Source organism: Colletotrichum fructicola (assembly GCF_000319635.2).
Source record: "Colletotrichum fructicola Nara gc5 chromosome Unknown KSG_Nara_v1_contig04, whole genome shotgun sequence".
NCBI lineage: Eukaryota > Fungi > Ascomycota > Sordariomycetes > Glomerellales > Glomerellaceae > Colletotrichum > Colletotrichum fructicola.
Genome location: NW_027094054.1, coordinates 1126949 through 1152628, shown reverse-complemented (window position 1 = coordinate 1152628; position 25680 = coordinate 1126949). Strand labels below are relative to the sequence as shown.

The following is a 25680-nucleotide window of genomic DNA, read 5'->3' as shown; positions in this document are numbered from 1 at the left end:
GAAGACGTGACACAAGACAGCGTCGTCGACCTCCAATTCAATACCACCATTTTGAGTGTTTATGAACCCGTCTGTTGGAGGTTTCCGGTCAACCACTCTCTTCTTGTTGCCGCCAATTTCAACTTCCGTGTCGGGTTGGATGCCCATGGCGAAGAGAAAGTAACCCCAACACGCCGTTCCAGACGCAGGCAAAGTTGGTCCGGAGCTCGAACTTGACCTGGGTCTCTGCCAGCTAGACCAGTCCCAGAGCAGGCTAAATCCTCGTTTATCGTGAGCGACCTGTTGCTGCTGCTCTTCTGCAGATGCAGGAATGACTCCATCAAGTGACACGAGGTATTCTTCGAATTCCTTCAGACGAAGCACCGGGATGTTGCAATAACCGTTGCTATCCAGCATTCGTTCTTGCCAAACTCCCAGGCTTCTTTTCAGGTCCTTGGCTTTAACCACATTCTGCTAAAGCATAGCAATAGGCTCGCGAACCAGGGTCACAAGCGTGCCAGCTAGATTGAGAGTCTGTTCAATATCGCTCTCGACTCGTGAGACATCTGAGCCGGATGGCTGCCCAGGAGGCTGTGCCATTTCGTCGAAGTGTCGTGGTTCTTGCTAGCTTGCTGTTGTCTGCCGGTGACTGGTCGTACGATCTAAATTGATAGTTGGTTAGAATGTTTTGCTCGTAGACGATGTAAAGTTTGACTCACTTGAAACCGCAAGAACTTCACGGAGCAAGAGCTGTAGGAGAGATTTCCACTTGGGCCCGGACGGGGGGCGTATTCTTTCAATTTACGTAACGAGAGGCCAGTGGTATTCTTCGAAAACCGTCTCTGCCGCACAACTGACCGCGAAGGTCGAGTTCGGGGTGGCGGATGTGAAAGGCGAGATGGCACTTTGTTGGGAAAAGAGGGAAGAGCGAAAGGGAGTGATGTACCCCGCAGGCGAATGCTGCCCAACCTTGGCTGGCCTAGGTAATCGGAATCGGTATTACGATCACCCAACATCCAGGCATCGAATCGATGTTCAATACACACTCAATCTTCCATTCGTCGGGGTCAATGTCAGGCCCACTTTGTCACGCAATCTGTATTGCCCCAAAGGTGTTCGTGCAGATGATAAATGAGACAGGCGCGCCTGGCATCAGCACAAAAAGTGTTACGTACAGGTAACGCTCAGGGGAGATTTTCTGCCAGCTGAAGGCGGCCTCATTGCGGCTGGGGCACAGAACTCCACGCTAAATATTTGATCAAGCATTGTTTGACTTCCAGATCACGGTCATGGTTCGTTTCGAATCTTCCTCTGCGAATTAGCTGGAAAATCGCATATCCAACCTACGATGAGAGCGACAGGTGCCCGCATGTGACACAAGAACATCGGGGCCATTCGAAATACATCCGAGAGGGTTTCCCATTCCGGAGAAATACAAGCCCATCTAAATGGCCTTTTACGGCTGAGAGAGCTTTCAGTATTGTGGGTCATCAGAAATCACACTCATCTAGTACATTAATCACGCTTCGCGTTCCCTTCATGCAGGCTGCTGGTGTATTCTCGTCAAGGCCTAGCTTGTGTGGCATCACATCCAGTATGCCCTATACATCCGTCTTTCGTGCTGAGTTGGTGACGGCGTGAATGGGCATACAGATAGTCGGGTTAGGACGGGCGAGGTTGATTTTGAGCACCGAGCCGACACATGGACGGAGCGTTGCAGCAGGAGATGAAGTGAAGTGAAGGGCCGGCGCCCCACTCGAGCGGCCCCGCACCGAGGCCGGACCGCTGGACCGGCATCCATGGGTGAGGTGAGCCGCCAGAGAAGCCAATGGCACTCTCGAACGCGGACAGAGAGCGGTGGTGTGGAATCTGTAGAAGACCGGGGAGTCAATGCATCGTGCGGCGAGCAAGACACTCCTGTCCCACAACGGTGACATACTGATCTCAGTATTTGGACTGAACGACGTGGCGCTGATTTGGTCTTCGATAATAACTGTGGTTCTCACGACCCTTGGAACCGCAAAAATGGGTAGCGAAACAAAGTGCAATCCTCCAGCTCCAATGACCAGTGGCTGGTTGTGGATTATGCAGTGGCTGCTTACTGCCGATCTTCCAGTGAGATGACGAGTGCCACTGCCGACCCAGGGAGGCGATATCCGCATTGTGACATCACCGCTGATTCCTCAGCACTGCGGGAGAAGCGTGGCTCATGCGAATAATTGAAGATGTGTTCAAAATTGATTGCAATACTGGATATCAACATCAACGCCATTTTTCCATCCGCCGTGACTCGCTGATATATCCCATAGATGGACCCGAATTCCCAAACAAAGCGGTATCATAGAAAGCAAACATAGCCAATCCTTAAGCCTAAACACCGTGCCCTCGTAGAACGTACAATTACATTCCATTCCCTGAACCATTACCGCCCCGCCTGCGCGTAGTCTGCAGGATTATACTGATACGCCTGATACGCCGTCGGGCCTTTCACTCTATGCTGCGACGCGTCCGCCACCTTGATCGGGTCCCGGCGGTGCTCCTCCTGCGTCTCCGCATGCGTCGCCAGCTCGGACGAGAAGCCCTTGTGATCGAGCCCGGGGCTCGCGTAGCCCCCGCTGCCGTCGGAGCTCATGCTCGTCGGGCGGCTGCTCTGCTGGCTTGGGCTCGGCTGGCCCTGCGACCAGCGCCACGAGTTCGGGTCCGGCGAGAGCTGCGAGCTCTGCTGCGACATGGAGTTGCGGTCGTACTGCGGCGGGGAGCCGGAGCCCTGCGGCTGCGGCGACGGCGGGTAGAGCGTCTTGTTCTCGGGCGGGTGGTAGAAGTTCCCCGGCAGCTCGGCGATGAAGGAGGTGTGGCCCGGCGCGGTGTGTTGCTGGTTTTGCGGGGAGCTGGGGAGCTCCATGGGTTGTTGGTGTTGGTGTTGCTGGTACTGCGGCGCGTAGTTGCCCTGCGAGCCGGGGCGGCCCATGCTGGCCATGGAGATGGGGCGAGGCACCTGGTAGCGCGGGGAGGAGACAGACTCGGGGCGGGGGCTCCCGTTGGGGCGCTGAGGCGGGAAGGTCGGGGACCGCGCGCCGCTGATGCCGGTGCTCGTCCTGTCGGCGGGGTTGATGGTCTTGAGCTTGCCGTCCTCGATCATGGCTTGTAACACGCCGGCGTCGAGGAGCTCTGCCTTCTTGATGATGCGCGAGACCATCTCCTTGCTGGCGGCCTTGAGCTGGGTGCGCACGAAGCTGGTCATGGTGACGTTGCAGCGGATCTCGATATCTTCACGAAGATACAGGCCGTCGACGGGGACGCCGAGGCCGGCCATGCCAATCTCGGGCTGGTGCGGGGGCTCGACGCCGGGCTGGTTGCCGTCGATGCGGTACTTGATGCGGATGTCGATGTTCATGGGGGCGTAGGTGTGCGTCTGCAGGCCCCAGGGCATGTCGTGGAAGCAGCCGTTGAAGGAGATCTTGCCGGAGCCCATCTTGCCGATTCCGGGGATGAACTGGACGCGCTCGGTGATCTCGTACCAGGTGGAGTAGTACTCGTCGGCGGCGGCGTCGCGGGGCGCCTTGATGGGCTTGTGGTCGAGGACGAGGGGGTTGAGGGTGATGACCTCGGAGTGGGAGTGGAGGATGTCGATGGCGAGCTGGCGGGGGATGAAGCCCGGGATGGGGGTGATGGTCGTGTAGACCTCCTTTTTGCGCAGCATCGTGACGGGTCGCTGGGCGCAGAGCGCTTTCCTCGTGTCTTTCGTTGAGTTCGTCTGGGTGGTCGGTTCGCGTCGACGGTGATGCTGGTGTTAAGGGGCGTCAATGGATGGTCGTCGGCGGTTGTCTGTCGAGAGTCGTCGTCGGTGGTGGTGGTGTAGGATCGCAAGTCTGTGGGAGGAGAAATGCGCCAGACATGAAAGAAGGATGTTGGAGGTGAGATAGATAGGGTATTCTGTCTGCTGACGGAGGTGCCGCTGATGATTAGGCATTTGATCGCGGCCAAGGATGCCACAGCCCCCCGGGCCGGGACCTCTCCATTGTGCTAGGTTGGCATGGTTGGTTTAGCTCTCGGCCTGGAGCTAAGGAGGAGGGCAGAAAGCATGGGCATCTGCAATCCAGCGAAACACAGACAAACACCACACACCTCTAGACAGGCGCAAAAAGATGCGCAGACTCTCTGAGGGGAGGGGCGGCGCAGGGCAGGGCGAGCGGTGCGGTGCAGGGAGGGAGGCGTTGTTGGTGGGGGGTGGCAGGGTTCGGGGTTTCTCTGTCAAGGACGTACTTTGTGAAGATGCATGTGGCCGCCGTCCGGTCTCACGTCATCTGGCGCACGGGTGCAGATGATCCGTCTCCGGTGTTGCGGTCTCAGAGGGGCAGCTCGTAGGGATTTCAGTCTTTTAGCAGACAGAACCCTCTGAAGGATCCGTTTGTGAGTGCTGTAGGTTCGCCAAGCCAAGGCCAGCCCAGGCCGAAGGATCACTAGAGCTTCTCTTGTGTGGAGTATTGGCCAATGAGAAGCCGCTGCTGTCGTCCGGACTGTGAGCGTTCCGGCGCAGGAGCCACACATTGAGGTGCACAAGCCACGAGTTGTGCACCATGCCAGCTGGCTATCCGTGTTTATGCATGTTTATCCCATCTTATCCACGTTTATCCATGTTTGTTTCTTATCCAAGGATGTTATTATGGATGTTTTTTTTCATGTGTCTCTGCTGTCAAAGTCATCCCTCGGTGGATTCAACACTCATCAATGTCACTCAGCCCGACAAAACAGGGTCCTCCGAGACACCCCAAGAGCTGACGACCGGGGTCATTGTTGGAACGAGGAGCTTGGTTGCTTGGTTAAGGTGCCATTGTCACCTCTTGTCCCTGCTTTTACCTCATTGCCAACACCGTGGCACTCAAAAGACCACTGCCGTTGACGGCATTCCCACCCCGTCTCCGCCGCAAATCTTCAGCTCGCCCCCTGATCTTCCGTGATCTCCAGCTGCTCTGCGGCTTGGTCGTCCCCGCTTCGGGGGTCTGAGACGGCGGCCAGTCCGGACACGACCCAGATCTTCAATTTTTCTTTCATGGTTTTTTTTTTTTTCCAAGGCCCCAACGTCTCCGGCACCGATGTTAGGAGGCGCCCCCGTTCCAACCATCGCGGGGCGCCGTTCCCACGCCGCAACGCCCCGCGACGCCTCAAGGTTTGGGCCGTTGAACTTTGGTCTTGGCTGCCCTTTCACCCTTCTTTCGCACCAAATGCGAACGGTGAGGTTTGACGTTTCCTTGCAACCAGATCGCTGGAAAGCTCGGCTGTCTTGGAAGAAATGTCTTGACTCACCTAGATCGCCCAACGCCCGCAAACGCCGCGTTGCTTCTTTTGACGTGTGTTGCACCGAAAAAAGTGCCACGAAAGGACGTCCGGTGCCGATCATCCATCTCTCACCGACGTCCGGCGACGCCAAGCCGTCCGGGCCAGCTCCTTCGTGTCGCCGGACTGTTCAGGCCGGATATCACGTTCCCCCTACGGCATCGGTGAGGGAATATCTAGAAGGCACTTCCCATTTGGCTTTTTTCTTGGTTTTTGAGCGCCGCCGCATCATGTGCCGGTAATCCGCCAGCTGACAAACACAAGACGTCAATATCCGTCCAACCCTCACAGTCGCATCGCAGCGGAGCTCCAATCGTCAACCTGCCTTTCACCATGCAGATTGCAGATTGCAGAGCAGAGCTACCCCATTCAGGCAGCTGCATGCGATATCTTGCATCTTGACGTTGGCATCACCACCGAATCATCCGCGGCAGATTCTATCTCGCAGGATGCTGGCTCATTCGGCCGAGGTCAAACCCCGTGCCCCCCAAACTCCGAACCCCAATTCTCCAAAATCCAGCTTGGAAGTGTCAACGCCAAGCACGTCCCTGTCGCTCAATCCCACATGGACCTGTCTCAAAAGACGCAGCTCGCTCAATTGCCCATGTGGCTGACTCGACCGAGGCATGCTGTGCTGTTTCACACCCTCATCCCTTGGGATCCAACTGCAGAGCAACCTGAACAAGCTCCAGCTCCGAACCGTAGGGTCGCTACGGGTGCGTGGTGTTGGAGGTGGGTTCCCGGCCGGGACACCGGTCTGCCCACCAAAAAGATCGGAAGCATTCACGATCCGGATCTTTCTGCGATCCTTTTGGTCAATGGTCACCGCTCTCGCCGCTGCACAGAAGGAACAGGAACTGTGCCCTGTGGCACTTTGCGAATTGTAAGCTGTTGACGCGTTCTAGGGCCGTACCGGGATTTTGACAGCCGAACACTGCGCCGCCTCTAGACGGCCGATGATGAGATGAAAGATTGAGTGTTGCTGCTCCCGTACTCTTCACCTGCTGAGCCACGACAAGCTCAGCCTCGAGTGCCTAAGCTTCTGCATTGCACGATGCTCAACTCAATTATGTGATCAATTCATGCCCCAACAATAGCCCATCAACTCCAAAGGTCAAAAAATTCATTCTCATCAACCGACATGCACTGCCGTAGATTTTTAGCTTCACGCTCCGCGCCATTCAAGCGCAAAAGCGCCTGCGCCTGTTCCCGAAACCCACGCGTCGCTTAACCACAAGGCTAATCACCAAACCCAAGATGCCATAAATAGATCATCTGACCTTTTCCGCGTACAAGACAGAATTCCGACACCTCGGAACTGACGTCCTCACTACTGCAAAACAGAGTTTAGCACGACACCCGAATTAGCCAGGCCAACCGCAAGTTTAGCGAGACGCTATCACTCACCAACAGCCCGTTCATCTCAACGCGACACGTTCGCAACGAGAACAACCACACACAGCAGACCTCAGTTGCCGATCCCAGCTGCCGAAGACAAGCTGGCCCGTCTACGGCCTCCTTGGCGGACTCCACGACGGACTCCACGACGGACACACCTTTCCATTGCAATCCAACCTCGCTGATTGGGCCATCTGGCTGTGCCCGGGGCACGTGGAGCCAATGTGGGAACTTGCCCTTCAATATTTTTCTTAGTGCCCTTCTTCCCCAGGATTGCGGGGAGGAATCTGGGGAATGCGGCGCGGGCGGATACGTGGATGACTTCGGCAAGTAATTCGCCAGCAAAGAAAGAGATGATCGATGAATGTTAACTTCGTTCACGATGTTTATCTGCTGTAGAGACGAGGCTTTAAGAAAGGTCTCGGCATCGCTGATCTCCCGCGCGGAATCAGAAACAAGAGATCATCGCTCTTGCATCTCATCGCGGACGATGTCACCGCGAACCACAATTGGAGGAGAAGCGAACGCAGCAGCAGCAGCAACGCAACGACGCATAGTGACAAATTCCTCAATGTTGCAACCAGAAAACCTGCATCCAATGCCGCAGCAAAAGCAAATCTGGCAGCTGCCACGCCTGCCTGCCTGCCTGCCCTCTCCCCCGGTCCGCGTCTGCAATCTATGTGATTTACCCCGCAGAAATATCCCATGTCCATTTCCACACACACACACTCATGGATCCCCGGGAAGCGACGAGTTGGAGCGCGCGGAACAGCTTAGAGCTGCAGCCTTTCGCGTCCCCCGGGTGGAGCTCTATCTGGATTTTGTGAGGGGGAGGGATCTTGGGGGTCGGCACTTATTCGGAGATGGTATTGATGTAACCTCTGCCCTGGGGGTTGATTGGAGTCCTTGCTGGAGGTATTAAAACGGGGTATTGCCATCGTGAGTCAAAAGGGAGAGAGTGCGCTGGCTTTGCTGTCGAGTTCGAGAGGTTGCTTGGGTTTTGATAGCAACCTGGAAGTGCCCTTCCTTTTTGAGCACACACGGTGTCGCAGCTTCCGTCCTGACTCGACAACATCGTGACTTCCGTTTTATCCTCGGTTACTTCTGGCCGTGCTGTCGAATTCCGGCATTTACGCCAGACCGTTCAATCGGCTTCACGGAACATCCTCACGTGCCCTCGGCTTTTCATCATTGAGCCGGGCTGTTCGCCCAACTGAGATATTGTGACGACAACACCTTGGCCATCTTCAAGACAGCATCTTCATCATGTCCTCTACCGAGAAAGAAACGCCCAAGGGCACCCACGTGGAAGGCGCCGACGGCATCACCCAAGTCCCCCTCCACGATGGAACCATCTCTAGCGCAGCCGGAAAGGGCCAGGTTGCTACTGACAAGTGAGCAACACTCCTACTCACCAAAGTAAACACAAGATACTGAAGACTCACAACCAGGTACGGCAACCCCCTCATCGAATTCGACCCCGTCGCAGAACGCAAGCTGCGCTGGAAGCTCGACCTCTACACTATTCCCACCGTCGCCCTGCTCTACCTCTTCTGCTTCATCGACCGCGCCAACATCGGTAAGCCCCAAACTCTCTCCCCTCCCCCATCGTCCATCTAACTCAACAACCAAAGGAAATGCCAGAATCGCCGGCCTCGACAAGGACCTCAACCTCAAAGGCTACGACTACAACATCATTCTCTCCACCTTCTACATCTCCTACATCCTCTTCGAGATCCCCGCCACCGTCCTCTGCAAGTGGATCGGCCCCGGCTGGTTCCTCCCCGCCACCTCCCTCGCCTTCGGCATCGTCTCCATCGCCACCGCCTTCTGCGAGTCCCGCGCCGCCATCTGCGGCGTCCGCTTCCTCCTCGGCATCTTCGAGGCCGGCATGCTCCCCGGCATCGCCTACTACCTCTCCCGCTGGTACCAGCGCGCCGAGCTCACCTTCCGCCTGTCGCTGTACATGGTCATGGCGCCCCTGGCCGGCGCATTCGGCGGGCTGCTTGCCTCGGCGATTCTCACGCTGGACCACTTCGGCACTCTCCACCGCTGGCGCATGATCTTCGCCATCGAGGGCATCGTCACCATCGCGCTCTCCCTCATCTCCTTCACCCTCACCGACCGGCCCGAGACCGCGCGCTGGCTCACGCAGGAGGAAAAGGACCTGTGTATCGCGCGCGTCAAGTCGGAGCGCGTGGGCACCACGGAGGTCATCGACGGCATCGACAAGAAGAAGCTACTGCGCGGCATGCTCAACCCCGTCACTCTGGAAATCTCGCTCATCTTCCTCTTCAACAACATCACCGTGCAGGGCCTGGCGTTCTTCCTGCCGACGATCGTGAGCACCATCTACCCGACCTTCTCGACGGTCCAGAAGCAGCTGTACTCCGTGCCGCCGTACGCCGTGGGCGCGTTCTTCACGCTGGCGTTCCCGGGGCTGAGTTGGTACCTGGATCGCCGGCAGGTGCTGATTGGGTTGTCGGCGCCGATGGTTATGACGGGGTATATTATGTTTTTGGCGTCGAAGGTGGCGAAGATTCGGTACGCGGCGACGTTTTTGATTGCGAGGTGAGTTGTTTTCCCTGACTTTGAGTTTCGATGTTGAAAATACTGACCACCCCACAGTTCCGCCATGGTCCTCGGCCCCATGTCCAACGCCCACATCAGCGCCAACGTCCTCAGCGACACGGCCCGAAGCAGCGCCATTGGGTTAAACGTAATGTGCGGCAATATCGGCGGCATCATCTCCACCTGGTCATACCTCCCCTGGGACTCGCCCGACTACCACATCGGCAACGGGCTCAACTTGGCCGCGGCTAGCATGATTTTCATCGTCGCCTTCACAGCCTGGTTCTGGATGAAATGGGATAACAAGCGCCGCGAGGATCGCAGTATTGAGGAGGAGCTGGCGGGTATGTCGGAGCAGGAGATCCAGGATCTGGATTGGAAGCACCCTGCGTTCAGGTGGAGAACCTGAGGTAGTGCGCCGGGTCTGCTGCGGTGACGACCGTCTGCGTGTGATGAGGCCGCTAGCATGGCTTCATTGATATCGAAAACTATTAGTATGAGAATTTTAAATACTCTACAGAGGGAAAAGGTGCTATGATGATGAATGTCCTAAGAGTTGAGTCGCTGCCGGTGTGATGATCGTCACATAAGATGGATTCCGTAGGACGCCAGGATTGGTGGACGTTCGCCTCAGACTTGCTCCCTAGCCATGTACAACGAAACGTGTCTCGAACTCGGAAAATCTGTAATCCAGGGTGCCTATCGGTCGTTCCAAAGAGAATTCTGGGAATTAATCTAGCTGGCTGCCCTGAAATTGTTTTTGCTCGTTCACAACAGCAAAATCACTTTCGTAGGGCAGCCAATAGCAACTCGCCAAGCCCGCCTTCTCGCCAACATGAAGATTTCTCACCGTCTCAGCCACAAATGTGCAACAGCGAAGTGTAAATACAACGACATGTCTGCGGGTATACGACGTGGCTAATAACAACTCGCGTCATGATGATTCCTCACATGAGATGCGGAGGCAGGCCCGCCCACCTGTCGATAAGGCGCGCCCAACCCATTCTTTTGTGCCTTCCATGGCAGCCCAAGTTGAAAGTACCGCACATCACCACTCGTAGGCAACGACGTTCGTTATTGACGTAAACAAGCCTCACTCAGCTAACTGCTCCTGCGAGAACGACACCAAGACCATGCCTCTGATGCTCTTTGGGGTTGAAGTAAGGTTCTCACTTCATGGGTTGTGCGAAACATGCGCACCGTCAACCTCAAGCATGCCCCTCACCCTTCATTGATAGACATGACAGTTTTATGCGTCCTGGTACATGCATTCTCGCCTGTCGAAGCATCGTTGCATAACTCTGACGAATAGGAATTTGGCCAGCAAACACCCACAGATTTAGCTAGGCTGAATCTGTGCAATTATGCCAATGGTTGGGCATATTTCAGCCACGCGAGATACCCGACCTGGTGCAATCATGCCAATCTGTGATACATCTTGCAAAAGGACCGCGCTGCCATGGAGTGGGGAAATCACCAAATGGAGCTCGAGCTGAACTTGTAAAGCAGGGAAGCACGGATGATCGACAAGTCTAGATGGCGGCAACGGCCGGCTAGCCGAACAGGGATGCTTGGCGACGTGGGATCACGACTTCGGTGAGTATCAGACCACACATTTCGTGCACCGCGATTCGTTCGGCGACATAATAATGAGGCTTCGGTGAGCGTCAGACCACTCACTCTGCCATGGCGATTCGCTCGGCGGGCGAGGCAGGAGCACGCAAAGTGATGACCACCTGGACTAACTGGATATTGTCATCAATAAATGCATGGCATTCAATATTCACACCGGAAGACCCATCATAGTGGAGGCTGAGCTGAAAACACCAGACATGTTGTCATCGTTTATTGGATGGTCGCCGTGTTCGCATGTGCAGGAGCGCCTGTTGGCGGCTAGAAGAGCATAAACCGACCCCATCTCGTACTCGTTGCGACTCGCCAGTCGCCACTGCAACATTTCCCGTTGTGGGTATACCGTATCTCTACCAAAGTGCATCAGTCTACAGCAGTGACTGAAGACATCCATTTCTCCAGGACCTTCACCAGGACCTTCACCAGGACCTTGAGACTTTCCTTCCCGAGCACACCTAATCTCCTCCAACTTCACTGTTCTTGCGAGACCAGCTACTTGGCGTTCGACAAAGCGTCTACCTCCACACAATCCTCTTGATATCGACATCCATATGAGAAGAAATCCGAGAAGCACCGAGCCTTGCGTACGTTGAGCCTGTGTATTTCAAGACTTGTTAAGGACATTTGCACTGACTTGTAGTTCACGCAGCATGGACGTCGCTACCAGCAGTGCAGTCTCTGCAGGTGAAGATGCGGCTAGCGGAGTCGACAGCAAAGACGCATACACCGTCGGATGGATCTGTGCCCTACCACTCGAGATGGCGGCCGCCAAATTGATGCTAGACGAGATTCACGAGTTCCGAGTCGAGCAGGATGACGGGGACCACAATGCCTACATACTAGGCCAAATGAAGGGCCATAAGGTGGTCATCGCCTGCCTCCCGAAGGGAGTTTATGGAACAGTCACGGCCGCCACGGTTGCCAAAGATATGCTCCGGACTTTCAAATCAATTCGATTCGGTCTAATGGTTGGGATCGGAGGCGGAGTACCATCCTCGGCGCACGATATTCGGCTTGGCGACGTCGTTGTTAGCATCCCTACTGATGTCGACGGAGGCGTGATCCAGTATGACCGGGGCAAAACAGGAAAAGAAGGGGAGTTCATACGCATAGGGTCGCTTAATGCGCCGCCCACCCTCCTTCTGACGGCTGCGGGCAAAGTGGAAACCAACCATTCACTAGGGGAAAGCGACATGCCCCAGCTTCTGGCCGAGGCAGTGGAGAAGATTCAAAAGCCAAAGATCAGGCAGAAATACGTTTATCAGGAGGAATCAAATGACTGTTTGTTCCGCCCAGAATACGAGCATGTTGATCCTGACATCGGCTGCAATGAGTGCGATGCTGCGCAGACGGTGCAGCGAGAGAAAAGAGATGATACGGACCCGGTGGCTCACTATGGCAACATCGCTTCAGGAAACCAGGTCATCAAGCATGCCGAGACCCGAGATCGACTGAGCAGGGAACTTGGGGTGCTCTGCTTTGAGATGGAGGCAGCAGGGCTGATGCAAGAGTTTCCATGTCTAGTGATCCGTGGTATTTGCGATTACTCGGACTCTCACAAGAATAAAAGATGGCAAGAATACGCCGCCGCAACGGCCGCGGCGTATGGGAAGGAGCTTCTGTCGGTGGTGACTCCTCAGCGCGTGGAGAAAGAAAAGCCCATTCTTTACGGTAGGTAATTCTGGTCTTTGACATAGGGCATTTAAATATCAATGAGCTATCAGCTATTATGAATGAGAAATTCTTCAGAGGACGCGGCCTTGCTAATAAATTTGATCGTAGATCCTCAAATTCACAACCTCTTGCTTGAGACGAGAGAAGCCATCTTACGCCACACGAAACGGCAAGAGACTCATTATGAGAATAACAAGAATAGAGAGTGTATCAACGGCCTCTTCCAAACTGATCCTGTGAACGACATGAAACGCATACTACTCGATAAAGGCGGTCTTCTCGAAGGCTCCTGCCAATGGATTCTGGACCTCCCCGAGTACCAGCGTTGGAACACAATTCCGCACGGCTCCAGGCTATGGATCAAAGGAGATCCAGGCAAGTGAAAGACGATGTTGATCTGCGGCATTATTGAAACCCTGGAGAAAAGTTCTCTTGAGGATATGTGTGCTATTACTTCTTCTGTCAAGCTACCGATTCGAGGCTGAATAATGCAACAGCAGTCATACGAGGCCTGCTTTATCAACTCGCAAGAAAGCATTCGTGGGTTCTCTTGAAGGTCCGCGAAAGATACGACATCGTAGGAAAGATGCTGTTTGAAGATGCCAATACCTGGTATGCTTTGTCCGATATTCTCCTGTCATCATTCCAAGATTCACGCTTAGAGGGTGTCACAATAGTTGTGGACGCCCTTGATGAGTGTGTAACAGACCGCAGAAAGCTACTAGGCTTCATACGGGCGTCATCTAAAAGCCTCATCAAATGGATCGTTTCAAGCCGCAATATCCCAGACGTAAGAGAGGCTCTTGCAAGCAGCTCCAGTACCGAAATTTCCATCTCGCTCGAACATCAACAAGACAATGTCTCTAGCACTATCCAGAACTACATTAAAAAGAATGTGGAGTTTCTGGCTAGTGTAAAGATGTACGACTACTCAACTCGATCTATGGTTGAGAGGCACTTGAGCGAGAACGCGAATAATACTTTCTTATGGGTGGCATTGGTCTGCAAGACACTTGGGGCTATCCAGGGCTATGAAGTCGAGATGGTTCTTGACGACCTCCCGGAAGGCCTCACCGCACTGTACAGACAAATGTTACGGGAGTTTTCAACATCGAAGCATAGCATGCTTCCCAGAAAGGTTTTGGCAATCCTTTCTGTCTTGAAGCGACCTATTGCTCTATGGGAGCTTCCGCTCATTACCGAGCTACCACGCCACATAGCCGCGAATATGAGCTTTGTGGAGCAGCTCTTGGGAGATTGTGGGTTCTTCCTGATTCTTCGTGATGGAATAGTACGTTTCGTACACCAATCGGCAGTGGATTTCCTACAAGATGAGCAATTCTCAGGGTTTGCTGGCATCGCTGATCGGCACCACTCTGTCTTTCAGCACTCTCTCAAAATACTACACGAGTCCCATATACTGAGGCGCGACATCCTTGGACTGAACGTCCCGGATTCATCTTCGAAAGACACCAAACCACCTATATCCGACCAACTTGCTTGTCTGAAATACAGCTGTGCTCACTGGGTTGACCACTTGCAAGCCGGGTTGATTCTTCCGAAGATGAAGAGGCCCCTAACATCCATGCCATCCCAATTGGGAGAGAGCCCAGTGCTTACGGACCTGGAAATCATTCGAAAGATTAGTGATTTTTTCCGAAGCAAGTTTCTTTATTGGATGGAAGCTCTTATTCGGCTTGGTCACGTTTCAGAGGGAATTCAAGCGATACAAAAGCTCGGAACGCTGATCGTAAGGCAGACATATTTACCTCTTCATGGAAATTCGTTTGCTAATTTGAAGGCAGGAACCCCAAGGAGGCGAAGAAGTAGAGGCGCTCACAGATTTCATCCGAGATGCCAACCGATTTGTCCTCTATAATAGAGCAGTAACAGAAGGGTATCCCTCACAGCTTTACACTTCATCTCTTGTTTTTTGCCCCGAAGACAGCATTGTCAGGAAGCATTTCAAGCATGACATTCCTAGCTGGATTACTACACTGTCAGGGCTGAATCCGACTTGGGACTCATGTCTGCAGACCCTACAACACGACGGGGAGGTCTTCTCGATCTCCTTTTCGAGAGATGGCAGATGGCTTGCATCAGCTTGTGAAGACGGAGTCGTTAGACTCTGGGACGCCGCAACGGGTATCCTAGTACGGAAACTCCCGGAAATCTTTGAGAGCCCGACGTCGCTCGCTTTTTCTGGTAGAATCGGAAAGTCTGCTAAACTCGCTATTGGACATGGTGAGCGTATTGCGGAGGTTTGAGACCCAGAGACCGGGACTCACTTGCTTAGTCTATATTTTGAAGCGGAAATTGGTATCAGTGCATCGGACAAAGAGGTCTATTCTTTGGACTTTTCGTTTGATGATCGCCAAATAGTCTCTCTCGACGGAGGAGGGAAAGTATTCATATGGGATGCCGAGACTGGTGCCCAGAATCACACGCTTCCTGCGCAAACAAAGTCGCGTTACAAAAGGCTAACAGTCTTCTCTCCGGATGGATTGATGCTTGCGACTGTTTCTGATGAAGAAACAATCAATATCTGGCAGCTTCGGGCAACCCACTCTCCGCAAACCTTAGGGTATAGCGACGGAGTTGTTGACTCCATAACCTTCTCAGCCGATTCCCGTCTGCTAGCATCGGCCAACGATAACATATATGTTTGGGATGTGATCACAGGCTCTTTGATAAAGAATATCATGCTTGATCGGGCAGATATCAGCAAAGAAGTCTCGTTTCCCCCCGAAAACGGGAGCCGACTGCTTGCATGGTCTGTGTTGTCGGAAATCAACATTTGCGATTTGGGTAAACCTGCGAATAACCCTGCTTCCACATGGAAACTCGGCACTCATGGATCAGATTGTTTTATCACCTCGCTATCGTTTTCGCCCGACGGACAAAGAATCGCTTCTGCTACAGATTATGGCGAGGTCAAAGTCTGGGACGTATCATCGCATCCAGGCAAATCCATCCACACCAGATCTCAATCCATTAACGACCAGTTGGTCTCGTCTCAAGATGGTAGTCAAAGCGTTTTCTACGCCGCAAATGTCAATGCCGTCGGAATCTGGAGTGTCGAAACCGGTTGGCAGGAATCACTGGTTTCTTTAGAAAAGGAACAGTTCTCAAGTCTGGCTTTTTCCAATGACGGAGACAAGTTTGCATGCGTAACTTCCAGCAAGATCATGATATTCAAAGCATCTTCTGGCAGCCTCCTGCAAACAATCCCCAACAACAACGAAGGTCGTTCCTCGGTAGCCTTCCGAAATGCCCGAGAAATTGCATCGGTGTTATCCGACGCGATCAAAATTTGGGATATTGACACGCGCGAGTGTACAAAGACTTTCAAAAACCATTCCAGCGAGGTTCTATGCCTTGCGTTTTCTGCAGACGGGCAATGGCTCGTACGCGCGTGTCATAAGCGAAAGGGACGATTCAGCACAGCTATCAAAGTTTGGGACCTCAGAGCTGGAGGAAGAGAACGCACGCTGTATACAGAATACGAAGAGTTCCGGCAGGTCATGTTCTCACCGGATAACCTGATGATTCTGTTGAACTCACCCACCCGGATTGAAGTTTGGGATCTGGGCCAAAATTCCCGCTTGTGGACGTTGTCCACGGAGATGCGTCTGCACGTATCGTTCGATGCAAATCTCAGTACACGCCTTCACACCCAATTCGGATTTTTTGACTTGCACTCAGTCTCTCCGAACAATTCGGACAGACCCGTCCATTTGGAGGAGATATCGTTTTCTGGATATGGAATTGGCCTTAAACCAGACGATAGCCGGAATTGGATAATGCGGGATGGGGAAAGACTGGTTTGCATACCCTCGGACTTTCATTTCAATGATCATCAACCGGTTGTAACTCCGTTCATAAACGGAACCACATTAATTTGGGCATCATCATCGTACAATCAGCTTTTGCGGCTGGAGCTATCAGAGCCATGATTGGTGCCATGATGTTAGCCTAAGATAGCTGTTTACCTCAGTACCAGTTCTGATTAAATAGTGGGCATCTTCTCTCGTCATTGACTGTTCTCGATTTGTTTTACATCTTGCAGTGAGTATCAACCACCATTATACTGCCCTGTTCTCTGGATACGGGATTAGTTAGCTCCGGAGCGGCCACGAGAGCAACTGGGTGCTGCGAGATTGGAAGAGTGTCTTGCCAATTCCCTTTGAATACCAACTCGCTGACAAGGACATGACAAACTAATCATAGATGGAAAGACATTGATTATTAGGTATGGTTTGTCATTGGTGAAAAAACTCATACAGGTAGAGTTCGCAGATGCCCGATGATATTCGCGTTCAAACTTCAGGGTAACAGCTTAGCATCTTCACAAGCTAGACCACAGCCACCGTCTCTTTGCTTACGGTTTCCTAATCGGTTTGCTTTCTTGTGGTAAACGTCTACTAGCTTCGGTAATGTCATAAAGTTCATTAACCCCCATTCGTTGTGATGGAATACTCTGTGGCCCCAAAGATACCACTCTCCATGTGGGTCATATAAGAAGCCAAAGAAACTGTTACGCTAACGTCGTTGGAAAAATAATTTTAGGTAATCTTGCTGGGATTTGATAATTGGTCTCAGGCATCTGAAAGTCCATGACGCTGGGATAAAGCAAGGATGGCACAGCTTAGTACATACGGACCGCGTCAAGAAGCTTGGCAGTTCATAGCTATGTAGTGCGAACAGTGCAGTTGTGGGTACCCGATAATCAAGAAGCCATGCTAGATCTCGATTCGACCTTGAGCAACATAACTGTGGAAACGGCCCTCAGTTGTGTCACGACCGCAAAAGTTACATTTCATTTCAGCACGAATTGCGGTGCTGGATGAGCAGAGCCCATGATTGGCAGTGTTACCTCGGGAAGCAGCCACGCGGCACGTACAGGCTTGTCGTCCCCTGCATGGCGACCCGACCAATTAATCCAAATTCTCGACGGAGCCAGGTCAGTACCAGCACCCCAACGACCAGAAATCGTGTCGGCCGAGCATTTCCGGCACCGTCAAACACGAAATTACCTCACCTTCCCTTGCTGCTATCGCCATCACCCGACGTTAGGATCAAGCCTGTCAATTGCTTTGCCGCCTTACACAACGACTTTTTCAAAAGCACACACGCCCAGAAAGATGACTCTTCAGTTTTTCCAGAGACTCAAGGGCAGACGCCGAGAAAAGAACGGGGGGTCGCCCACTTCCCCGCTTCCTCCGACCATCACATCCAAGCCTTCGTCCCCCGCGGCCAAGACCACGGAACCAAATGTCCATAATCGTCTGTGGAATGCGGCATACGAAGAACTTAAACTCCAAGAATCCGCCATTGTCGACGCATACGAAAAGCTGTTGTCTGCACGGCTCCAGGACACTGAGCAATCTTTAACGGCCGCCACTGAGAACCAGATTGAAGCTTCCGCAGAAAGAAGATGGTGCCAGATGAGAGACCTCGTCTTGACTGGGCTTGATAAGATGGAAAAGACTCAAGCTATACAGCAGAGAATCAATGAGGGGATCAATATCACTGCTCCCATCAAAGCAGTGATAGGAAAGGCTGTGCAAACCAGCCCGGAAGGAGCAATTGCTTGGATTGGCGTTTGTTTCGCATTTGAGGTCAGTAGCTCCTGGGAGTCACGTGCCATCACTGGACGATGACAGATCCTGTCCAATCCCTTCACTGAGCCAGGCATCAACCGCTCCGGTATCATGTACGTCGTATCGCGAATGGAATGGTACTGGAATCTTGCTAGTCTTCTGGTCGACGAAGATGGCCCTAACCGCAGATCCGGACTTCGACAGCAACTCGAGAGGCACCTTACAGAACTCTACCAGAAGCTTCTCCTGTATCAAATGAAAAGCGTATGCCGCTATTAGCGCAGCCAGTTTGTCGTCTTTTTCCGAGATGTTATCAAGCTGGACGATTGGAATGGCCAGCTCGATGACATCAAGGCAGCCGAAATGGTCATTCGAGACGACTCGGAAACTTTCAATACCCAAGTTGTTCTTGGTCATCTTGAAATCATGTCCAGTGGTGCAAGTCTTCAATACAAAGAGCTTGAGCGGGCCACAATTTCCATTCGACAACAAACCAGAATTCTGGAGGAAATGAGACATGATCAGGAAGACAAGCAATGCCTACATGACCTCTTCCTCACGGACCCACGACACGATAGGGAGCGCATTATGAATGCAAAAGGAGGTCTTCTTCCGGATTCGTACAGTTGGATCATCAGCTACTTCCAGCGCTGGCAATCAGATAAACAAAATCATCGACTCTGGATCAGAGGTGATCCAGGCAAGGGAAAGACCATGCTTCTCTGCGGCATCATTCAAGAACTGGAGCAAGACCCATTCCATCGGCTGTGCTACTTCTTTTGCCAAGCTACGGAGAGAGACTTGAACAATGCGACAGCCGTCCTCAGAGGGTTGATCTATCATTTAGTAAAGCAATACCCACGGCTCCTCGCCTACGTTCGAAAGCAGTATGATGATGGTGGCAAGCGACGTTTCGAGGGTCGAAACGCCTGGCAGGTCATGTCAGAAATCCTTGGGTCAATTCTCAGCGACCCGATCCTGGATGGAGTTTTATTGATTGTGGATGCTCTCGACGAATGTTTAGAGGATCGGCCGAAGCTTCTGGACTTTCTTAACCGGCTATCAGGCACATCTAATGTCAAGGTAGTCGTTTCGAGTCGCAACTTGTGGGACATCGACGAAGCGCTTGGAGGTGATACCGCAAGTCGATGCACTCTATCCCTCGAGACGAATCAAGAGACAATCGCCAGGGCGGTGCGTGCATACATTCATCAAAAGGTGGAGGACCTCGCTATGCGTAAGAAGTATGACGACGCAACCCGCTTTGAAGTCGAGAAGCACCTCGTCGAAAACTCAAACGGAACTTTCCTCTGGGTGGCCCTTGTCTGCCAGGAACTTTCGGGCGGCACCGTCACTCGAAAGGATCACGTCATAGAAGTCCTGGGGACGTTTCCTCCAGGCCTTGAGGACCTTTACGAGCGAACGTTCGACCATATAGCCACTTCCAGGGACGCAAAGTTATGCACCGCTATATTGGCCATTGTCTCTGTTTTGAAGCGCCCTGTTAAGATCGAGGAGCTTGTTTCCATGGTGAGATTGCCGGCAAGCTCTGACAGCGCGATGGAAGTGTTGAAACAGGTCATCAATTCATGCGGGTCGTTTCTTAATCTCCAAGACGGAACAATTTACTTCGTGCACCAATCAGCCAAGGACTTCCTACAAGACGAGAAATACGGAGCATTCGAGAGAGTCTTTCCTCGCGGAATCCTACATGAACACTACGCCGTATTCAGAAGGGCTTTACAAGTTTTGATCCTATCGGGAACCATTAGACGCGATATATTCGACTTGAAGGCGCCAGATTCACGCCTGGAACTTATTACGACACCCGAGCCTAATCCGTTGGCCGGTCTTAAATATGTCTGTGCTTATTGGGTAGACCACTTGATTGACTCCATTCCGGATGAGGAATGCAAAGTTGTCGGACCGGAACAGATTCCCGTTATCTTGAGCTTCTTGGAAAGCAAATTTCTGTATCTGATTGAGGCTTTGGCTCTTCTTCACCTTATGCCGCAGGCGGTGCAAGCGGTACAAAAGCTCAAAACAGTTTTGGTGAGTTCAGGGCAATCTGCAGGCTGGACTGGGTGTATTAGCACTATCTAATATCAATACAGGACGCAGAAGCAAGCAGAGAGGCCGAGAAACTTACAGATTTGGTACAAGATGCGAACAGGTTTCTTCTGTACCATAGGGTCGTGATCGAAACAACCCCACTGCAGCTTTATGCCTCAGCTCTCATATTCAGCCCTGAACGCAGCATTATCAGGAGACTTTTCCAGCACGAGGCCCCTGCGTGGGTCACTGTGGCACCTGGCCCGGACGAAGAGTGGAACGCATGCCTGCTAACGCTGGTGGACCACAAGAAGCAAGTCCTTTCAGCGACGTACTCTCCTGACGGCCGCTGGCTTGCTTCTGCTTCAGAAGATGGTACTGTGAAGGTCTGGGATGCCGAGACTGGGACCTGTGAACATACACTCGCTGGCCATAGGACACAGCCTGACGGCTTTCGACCCGGCGTTGAGAAGACAGCAGCAGTGTATTTTGCAGCTTTCTCGGGTGACAATCAAAGCCTTGTCTCCGGATCACTGAACGGAATTGTGAACGGTTGGAAGCGGGCGAATGGGACCCGCGCACGTTCGATCCAACACAATGTGGGCGAGGCAAAATTCACCACAATCTCGCCTGATCAACGAAGAATTGCATTTGTGTTGTCGGACCAAACTATCAAGGTTCGGCATGCAGAGGGAGATGGCCCGTCTTTAACGCTGAAGGGTCATACGGATGTCATTCGGTCAGCGGCATTCTCGGCAGACGGCCGACGTCTCGTGTCAGCCTCGAATGACAGAACTGTCAAGCTGTGGGATTTGGCATCCGGAATCTGCCAGCGGACGCTTGAGGGCCATGACGATTTTCTTGAATTGGCAGTCTTCTCAAATGAGGGAAGATGGCTTGCATCAAGCGATTATACGGTTCGACTCTGGGAAGCAGAGACTGGCAAGCTGGTGAGTCAGTTCCCGCTCGAGTGGGAGTTTTCTCCTCGAGCCGTTGGGTCAATAGTCTTCTCCAAAAATGACGAGCTACTCGCCGCAGCTTCTGCACGATACATTCATGTCTGGGACACAGCAACACATGCCATGTTTTGGAAGGTCCGCGGCCACGAAGACGACATTAAGTCGCTGGCTTTCTCGCCAAACGCCCGACGCCTTGTGTCAGCTGCTTTTGACGCGACGATCAAAGTCTGGGACCTGTCAATTGGGCGGAGGGCGCATGGAATTGAGAATCACGCCAGTGATTCGCGTCGCTCCATTCGCCTCTCTTCTGATGGGAACCAATTAGCGATATGCTACGGAGAAAGTCGAAGGATTAAGATTTGGAGTACAGATGCCACGCGGCACGGAAAAGAACTGCATCACGGGAGTGACCGCATCCCTTCCACAGCCTTCACAAGACGCAACGAGCGACTCGCATTTGTCTCTTCCATGGACAAAATCATGATCTGGGATATAGAAACCGACGCCCTTACATGCGCATTGCACAACATTGAGGCATCCCATTTCAGAATCGCGATTCCTGGAGAGGGCGGTTTGAACACCGCAGCTGTTGGAGAAAGCAAAACAGCAGAAAGTCCCTTCGGCGCAAAGCTCGATGCGCTGCTATTTCGGAATGATCTTCAGCTGGTGATCAGTGCTTTTGGAACCATTACGATTTGGAACATATCTGATGGGAGTTGCGCAGAGACGTTTAATTATGGAGACGAACGCAGCACGCGCATTGCCTGTTCACGAGACGGAAGATGGCTTGCCTACATCGCCAAGAATAATTCCGTGAACGACATCAAAATCTTGGACACTCGCTCAAAGCAGTGTATCTCAACGGCAGCCGTGGAACTTGCCTTGATGGACAACACCTCGCTTAGCTTTTCGGCAGATAGCAAGCAGCTGGCATCCAGCTCAGGCCGTAAGATCTATCTTTGGGATGTGAATTCTGGTTCTCGCGTACTGGAAATTGAGAACCAGAGGTATCCGGATCTTCACGTATCGTTCGACGGCAGAATCAAAACACGTCTGCACACTCAATTCGGGTTTATGGACTTGAATGACTTTGGCCTAGACTGTATGTGCTCGAAGAGCCCAAAGCAGACGTCCGAGGGCACAGACGGCTCATCGAATTCCGTCAAAGAAGCACCAGATCCGGAAGGTATCCACAGCGAAGGCAGTGAAGGGGCGCTCCGCTTCTCCGGCTACGGCTTGAGCCACGATCTAGACTGGGTTTTACTGAATGGTAAAAGACTGCTGAGGATTCCGTTGGATTACAGACTGGATCTGAACTCGATGTCAAACGCGGTGACGCCGGTTATCAATGGCTTGACGTTGATATGGCAAAATGACGGACAAAAAGTTGTGCGAATGAGCTTTTCACCACAATAAGCTGCTAATTAGTATTCGGAGCTAGCATGCAACGAGCCGCAAGAGAAGGAATTGGAAAACTGAGGACTCCTCTTCGGAAATCTAAGTGACATAGATGAGAAGACTTCCATCAAGCCTGTAATCCTCCCGAAATATGCACATGCGAGTGACTGGAAGCTGGGAACACATGGCATACAAATTCAAAATGGCTGTAACAGTTCTTTTACAGGATTGATTGCCAAAACCTCAGCACACCCATCCATTGAGATCACACCAACCTCCACTACACTCGCTTCGTGGCGAGCTGCGAACTCGAGGTCAAGAACCATCCGTTAAGCCCTTACCTATCTCATTCACTCTGTTGGTCTAACAGACTAGCAAAGTGTACCAGCGTCTCACCGCACATTGCAATCCATTGAGGTGACGGATACATTGCACGACATGAACGTTGAAATCACCCTAGTATTGGAAAGCCTGATAATGAACCGCCTGAGCTAAGGAAAACATGAGGAAAACGTACAACGTACAATACACAGTTCAGACTCATCGTCCTAAGGCCCCTTCTTTCATCAGAATCCCCACAGCTCACCCCAAATAGCAAATTTAGCCAGTAAGCCTCGTGACCCAAATCTCCCGTCTCCTCCGGGACCCCAAATGTCTATAATCTTCTGTATCAAACCGCTAGAGCGTAGGCACGGCCGGACCAACTCATGAAACGGGTGTCTTCTTGGGGCGACCACGGCCGCGCTTCTTTGGCGGCTCTCCATCGGTTTCCGTCTGTTCGGAAGCCTTCTCCGGCTCGGCACTCTTTGTGGCCTCAACTGGCGCCTCTGCTTCCTCCGGAACCTTCTTTCGTCCGGCGCGGGGCTTCTTCGGCGCAGGCTCCTCGGCTTCCTTGACTTCCTTGGCCTTCGCCTTCGGAGCTGCCTTGGGGGCCGCCTTGGGAGCATCCTCGACCACCGACTCCTTGCGAGGACGGCCACGGCCTCTCTTCGCAGGCGCGGCGATGGGCTTGATCACCTTGTCGCGACCGCCCTTGGAAGCCCAGTAGTCTTCCACAAGCTCGCGAGCAAACTGCGTGACATTCTCCTCAGGCTCCCACGATCGGTCGGGAGATCCAGTCCAGGCGACGTACAGCTCCACCTTGCCCGTAGGCTTCTGCTTGTGCTTCTCAACACGAAGGACGTGCCACAGATCCTTGTCAGCCATAGCACCCAAACGGCCGCCCTTGACGCTGTCCCAGTATTCGAAGAGCGCCTCCTCGGCATCCTCCTGGATGTTGCTCTCGGGCTCCCAGCTCGGCTCATCGTGCTTCCAGCGGACGTGCATCTGGAAGAGAGTCTTGTCCTTGGGATCCTTGCGGTGGCCGATGATGGTGTCGAGCACGAACAGGCCCTTCTCAGGGTCGTCGACCATTGTCTCGTCTTCCTCTTCGGCCGCGGGTTCAGGCGCAGGCTTGAGGGCGGTCTTGGGGGCGGCCTTGGCCTTCAGTGTGATCTTTGGTGCGGACTTGAGTGTGACTTTTGGTGTGGCCTTCGCCGCGGCCTTCGGTGCGGCCTTGGGGGCAGCCTTGGGCGCTGGCTTGGTCGTCTCAGCGGCTTGGATCGTGTCCGCGTTGTCGGCGTCAGTGGTGACGCTGATCTCGCCAGCAGCGGAGGTAGGTCTAGGAGCAGCTGCAAGACATTAGTAATTAGTTCACAACGACGAGTAGACAATCTTACGAGGCAATGACTCCTTGACAGGGCTTTTCGCGCGCTCCGCAGCAACATCCTCCTCAAGCTGGTTGCCGAGCTCGACGTTGGTGTCGTTTGCGCCCATGGTGACGTCAGCAGGCTCAGGCTCCTCCGTAGTCTGCTTCTCGGCGACCTCGGTCTTCTCAGCAGTATCCTTCTCGACAGGCTCAGCCTCCTTCGCAATCTTTTTCTCGGCGGGCTCTTTCTCTTTGGGGGTCTCCTTCTCCGCAGGCGCAGGCGTTTCCTCGAGAGGAGCAGGCGTCTCCTCAGCCTCTGGCTCTCTGCTGCGCTTCCGGCTCACAATCGTCTGCTCAAAAGTCGTCGTGACGCTGGCTGTTCCGTTGCGCGCACCAGTGAAGTTGTTAAAGACGTTGGTGAGCTTCTTCGACACAGAAGAAACCACGCCGCCGGTCGGGCGCGGAACAATCGGCTCAGGCGTAGCCGCTGCGCTCTTCTCTGCATCAGAGGTCGCCATGTCCGCCGTGGGCGCAGTAGGCGTCGGCGTAGATTCCATGGGCGTCTCGGCAGCAGGAGCGGAAATCACAACATCGGCAGGCGTGCCGCGGTCCTCGCTCGTGTCCATCTCGTCCGCGCCAGCACCTCCAGCAGTAACGACCTCGCCAAAAGCCTTGCGCACGGGAGAGCTGAGAGCTGCTTGTCCCGGCAGGCGCGGGACGGGGGACAGCGAGCGCGATGCGTCTGATCGGGGGCTGGTCAGGCTCTTGAGGCGTTTGTTGGCATGTGGCGACTGCGATCTGGAGGGCTTGGCGGGCGAGGAGAGGAAGCCGCCGAGGGCGCCGTTCTTGAGTGTGATCTGGTGCTTGTTCGCGGGCTGGGAGCCTCCCCCACTCGCGCCGTTGGCTGGCGATTCGCTGAGTCTGGCCATGGTGTCGGTGTTGGGTGAGCTATTTCGTGATGTTGACAGATTAGTGCAAACGTTCCCTCCTCGGAAGCCGTGGGATAACGGATAACGACGTGTCGCGGGTCGGAGGTTGTTTGCGCTTACCTTTGCTCGCGCGATCCGGTGGATGTTGGTGACGTTGTTGATGGATAAGCTGCCAAAATGGGTTGTTTGACCGCGACAGAGGCGTATGCGGTCAATTGGCAGGGACAGATATCTGCGACGCGGTTGCGATTGGGGGCGATTCGGAGTCGGAGATTGTACGTGAAGTGCGCTGATGGGTTTACGGCGAACCCGTCACGTCAGCTTAGGTTCGGGGAAGGAAGAGGAGCTTTGGCCTCTTGGTGGTGTGTGTTGCCTCTTTTTCCTGCAGCAAGCAGCAAGCAGCAGTAGACAGCAGCACCTAATTGGCGGGTTGCGCCTATCTGCTGGTAACGGGACTGATAACG

At 53.3% G+C, this 25680-nt stretch overlaps 7 protein-coding genes across 7 annotated transcripts; 4 read left to right on the top strand and 3 right to left on the bottom strand.

Annotated features, from left to right (window-relative positions):
* Window positions 1-500: 500 nt before the first annotated feature.
* CGGC5_v007118 (uncharacterized protein) lies at window positions 501-1200 on the bottom strand (the record flags this gene model as incomplete). Its single annotated transcript, XM_066151801.1, has 4 exons — window positions 501-641; window positions 699-729; window positions 785-953; window positions 1155-1200. The coding sequence occupies 4 exons, from the start codon at window positions 1198-1200 to the stop codon at window positions 501-503; spliced, it is 387 nt and encodes a 128-aa protein (XP_066008678.1).
* A 1201-nt stretch (window positions 1201-2401) lies between these two features.
* Window positions 2402-3679, bottom strand: CGGC5_v007117 (uncharacterized protein; the record flags this gene model as incomplete). The annotated part of the gene is made up of 1 exon (XM_032024398.1): window positions 2402-3679. One exon carries the CDS (start codon window positions 3677-3679, stop codon window positions 2402-2404), a length of 1278 nt encoding a protein of 425 aa, XP_031878886.1.
* A 4298-nt stretch (window positions 3680-7977) lies between these two features.
* CGGC5_v007116 (putative transporter) lies at window positions 7978-9691 on the top strand (the record flags this gene model as incomplete). The annotated part of the gene is made up of 4 exons (XM_032024397.1): window positions 7978-8105; window positions 8163-8290; window positions 8346-9282; window positions 9340-9691. The coding sequence occupies 4 exons, from the start codon at window positions 7978-7980 to the stop codon at window positions 9689-9691; spliced, it is 1545 nt and encodes a 514-aa protein (XP_031878998.1).
* Window positions 9692-11672: 1981 nt separating this feature from the next.
* CGGC5_v007115 (Vegetative incompatibility protein HET-E-1) lies at window positions 11673-12971 on the top strand (the record flags this gene model as incomplete). The annotated part of the gene is made up of 2 exons (XM_032024396.1): window positions 11673-12585; window positions 12697-12971. The coding sequence occupies 2 exons, from the start codon at window positions 11673-11675 to the stop codon at window positions 12969-12971; spliced, it is 1188 nt and encodes a 395-aa protein (XP_031878896.1).
* Window positions 12972-13507: 536 nt separating this feature from the next.
* Window positions 13508-14855, top strand: CGGC5_v007114 (Vegetative incompatibility protein HET-E-1; the record flags this gene model as incomplete). Its single annotated transcript, XM_032024395.2, has 3 exons — window positions 13508-13847; window positions 13905-14338; window positions 14394-14855. 3 exons carry the CDS (start codon window positions 13508-13510, stop codon window positions 14853-14855), a joined length of 1236 nt encoding a protein of 411 aa, XP_031878989.2.
* Window positions 14856-17732: 2877 nt separating this feature from the next.
* On the top strand, window positions 17733-22618 carry CGGC5_v007113 (Vegetative incompatibility protein HET-E-1; the record flags this gene model as incomplete). The annotated part of the gene is made up of 4 exons (XM_066151800.1): window positions 17733-18209; window positions 18255-18455; window positions 18510-20243; window positions 20306-22618. The coding sequence occupies 4 exons, from the start codon at window positions 17733-17735 to the stop codon at window positions 22616-22618; spliced, it is 4725 nt and encodes a 1574-aa protein (XP_066008809.1).
* Window positions 22619-23305: 687 nt separating this feature from the next.
* CGGC5_v007112 (uncharacterized protein) lies at window positions 23306-25216 on the bottom strand (the record flags this gene model as incomplete). The annotated part of the gene is made up of 2 exons (XM_032024393.1): window positions 23306-24270; window positions 24319-25216. The coding sequence occupies 2 exons, from the start codon at window positions 25214-25216 to the stop codon at window positions 23306-23308; spliced, it is 1863 nt and encodes a 620-aa protein (XP_031878934.1).
* Window positions 25217-25680: the final 464 nt, after the last annotated feature.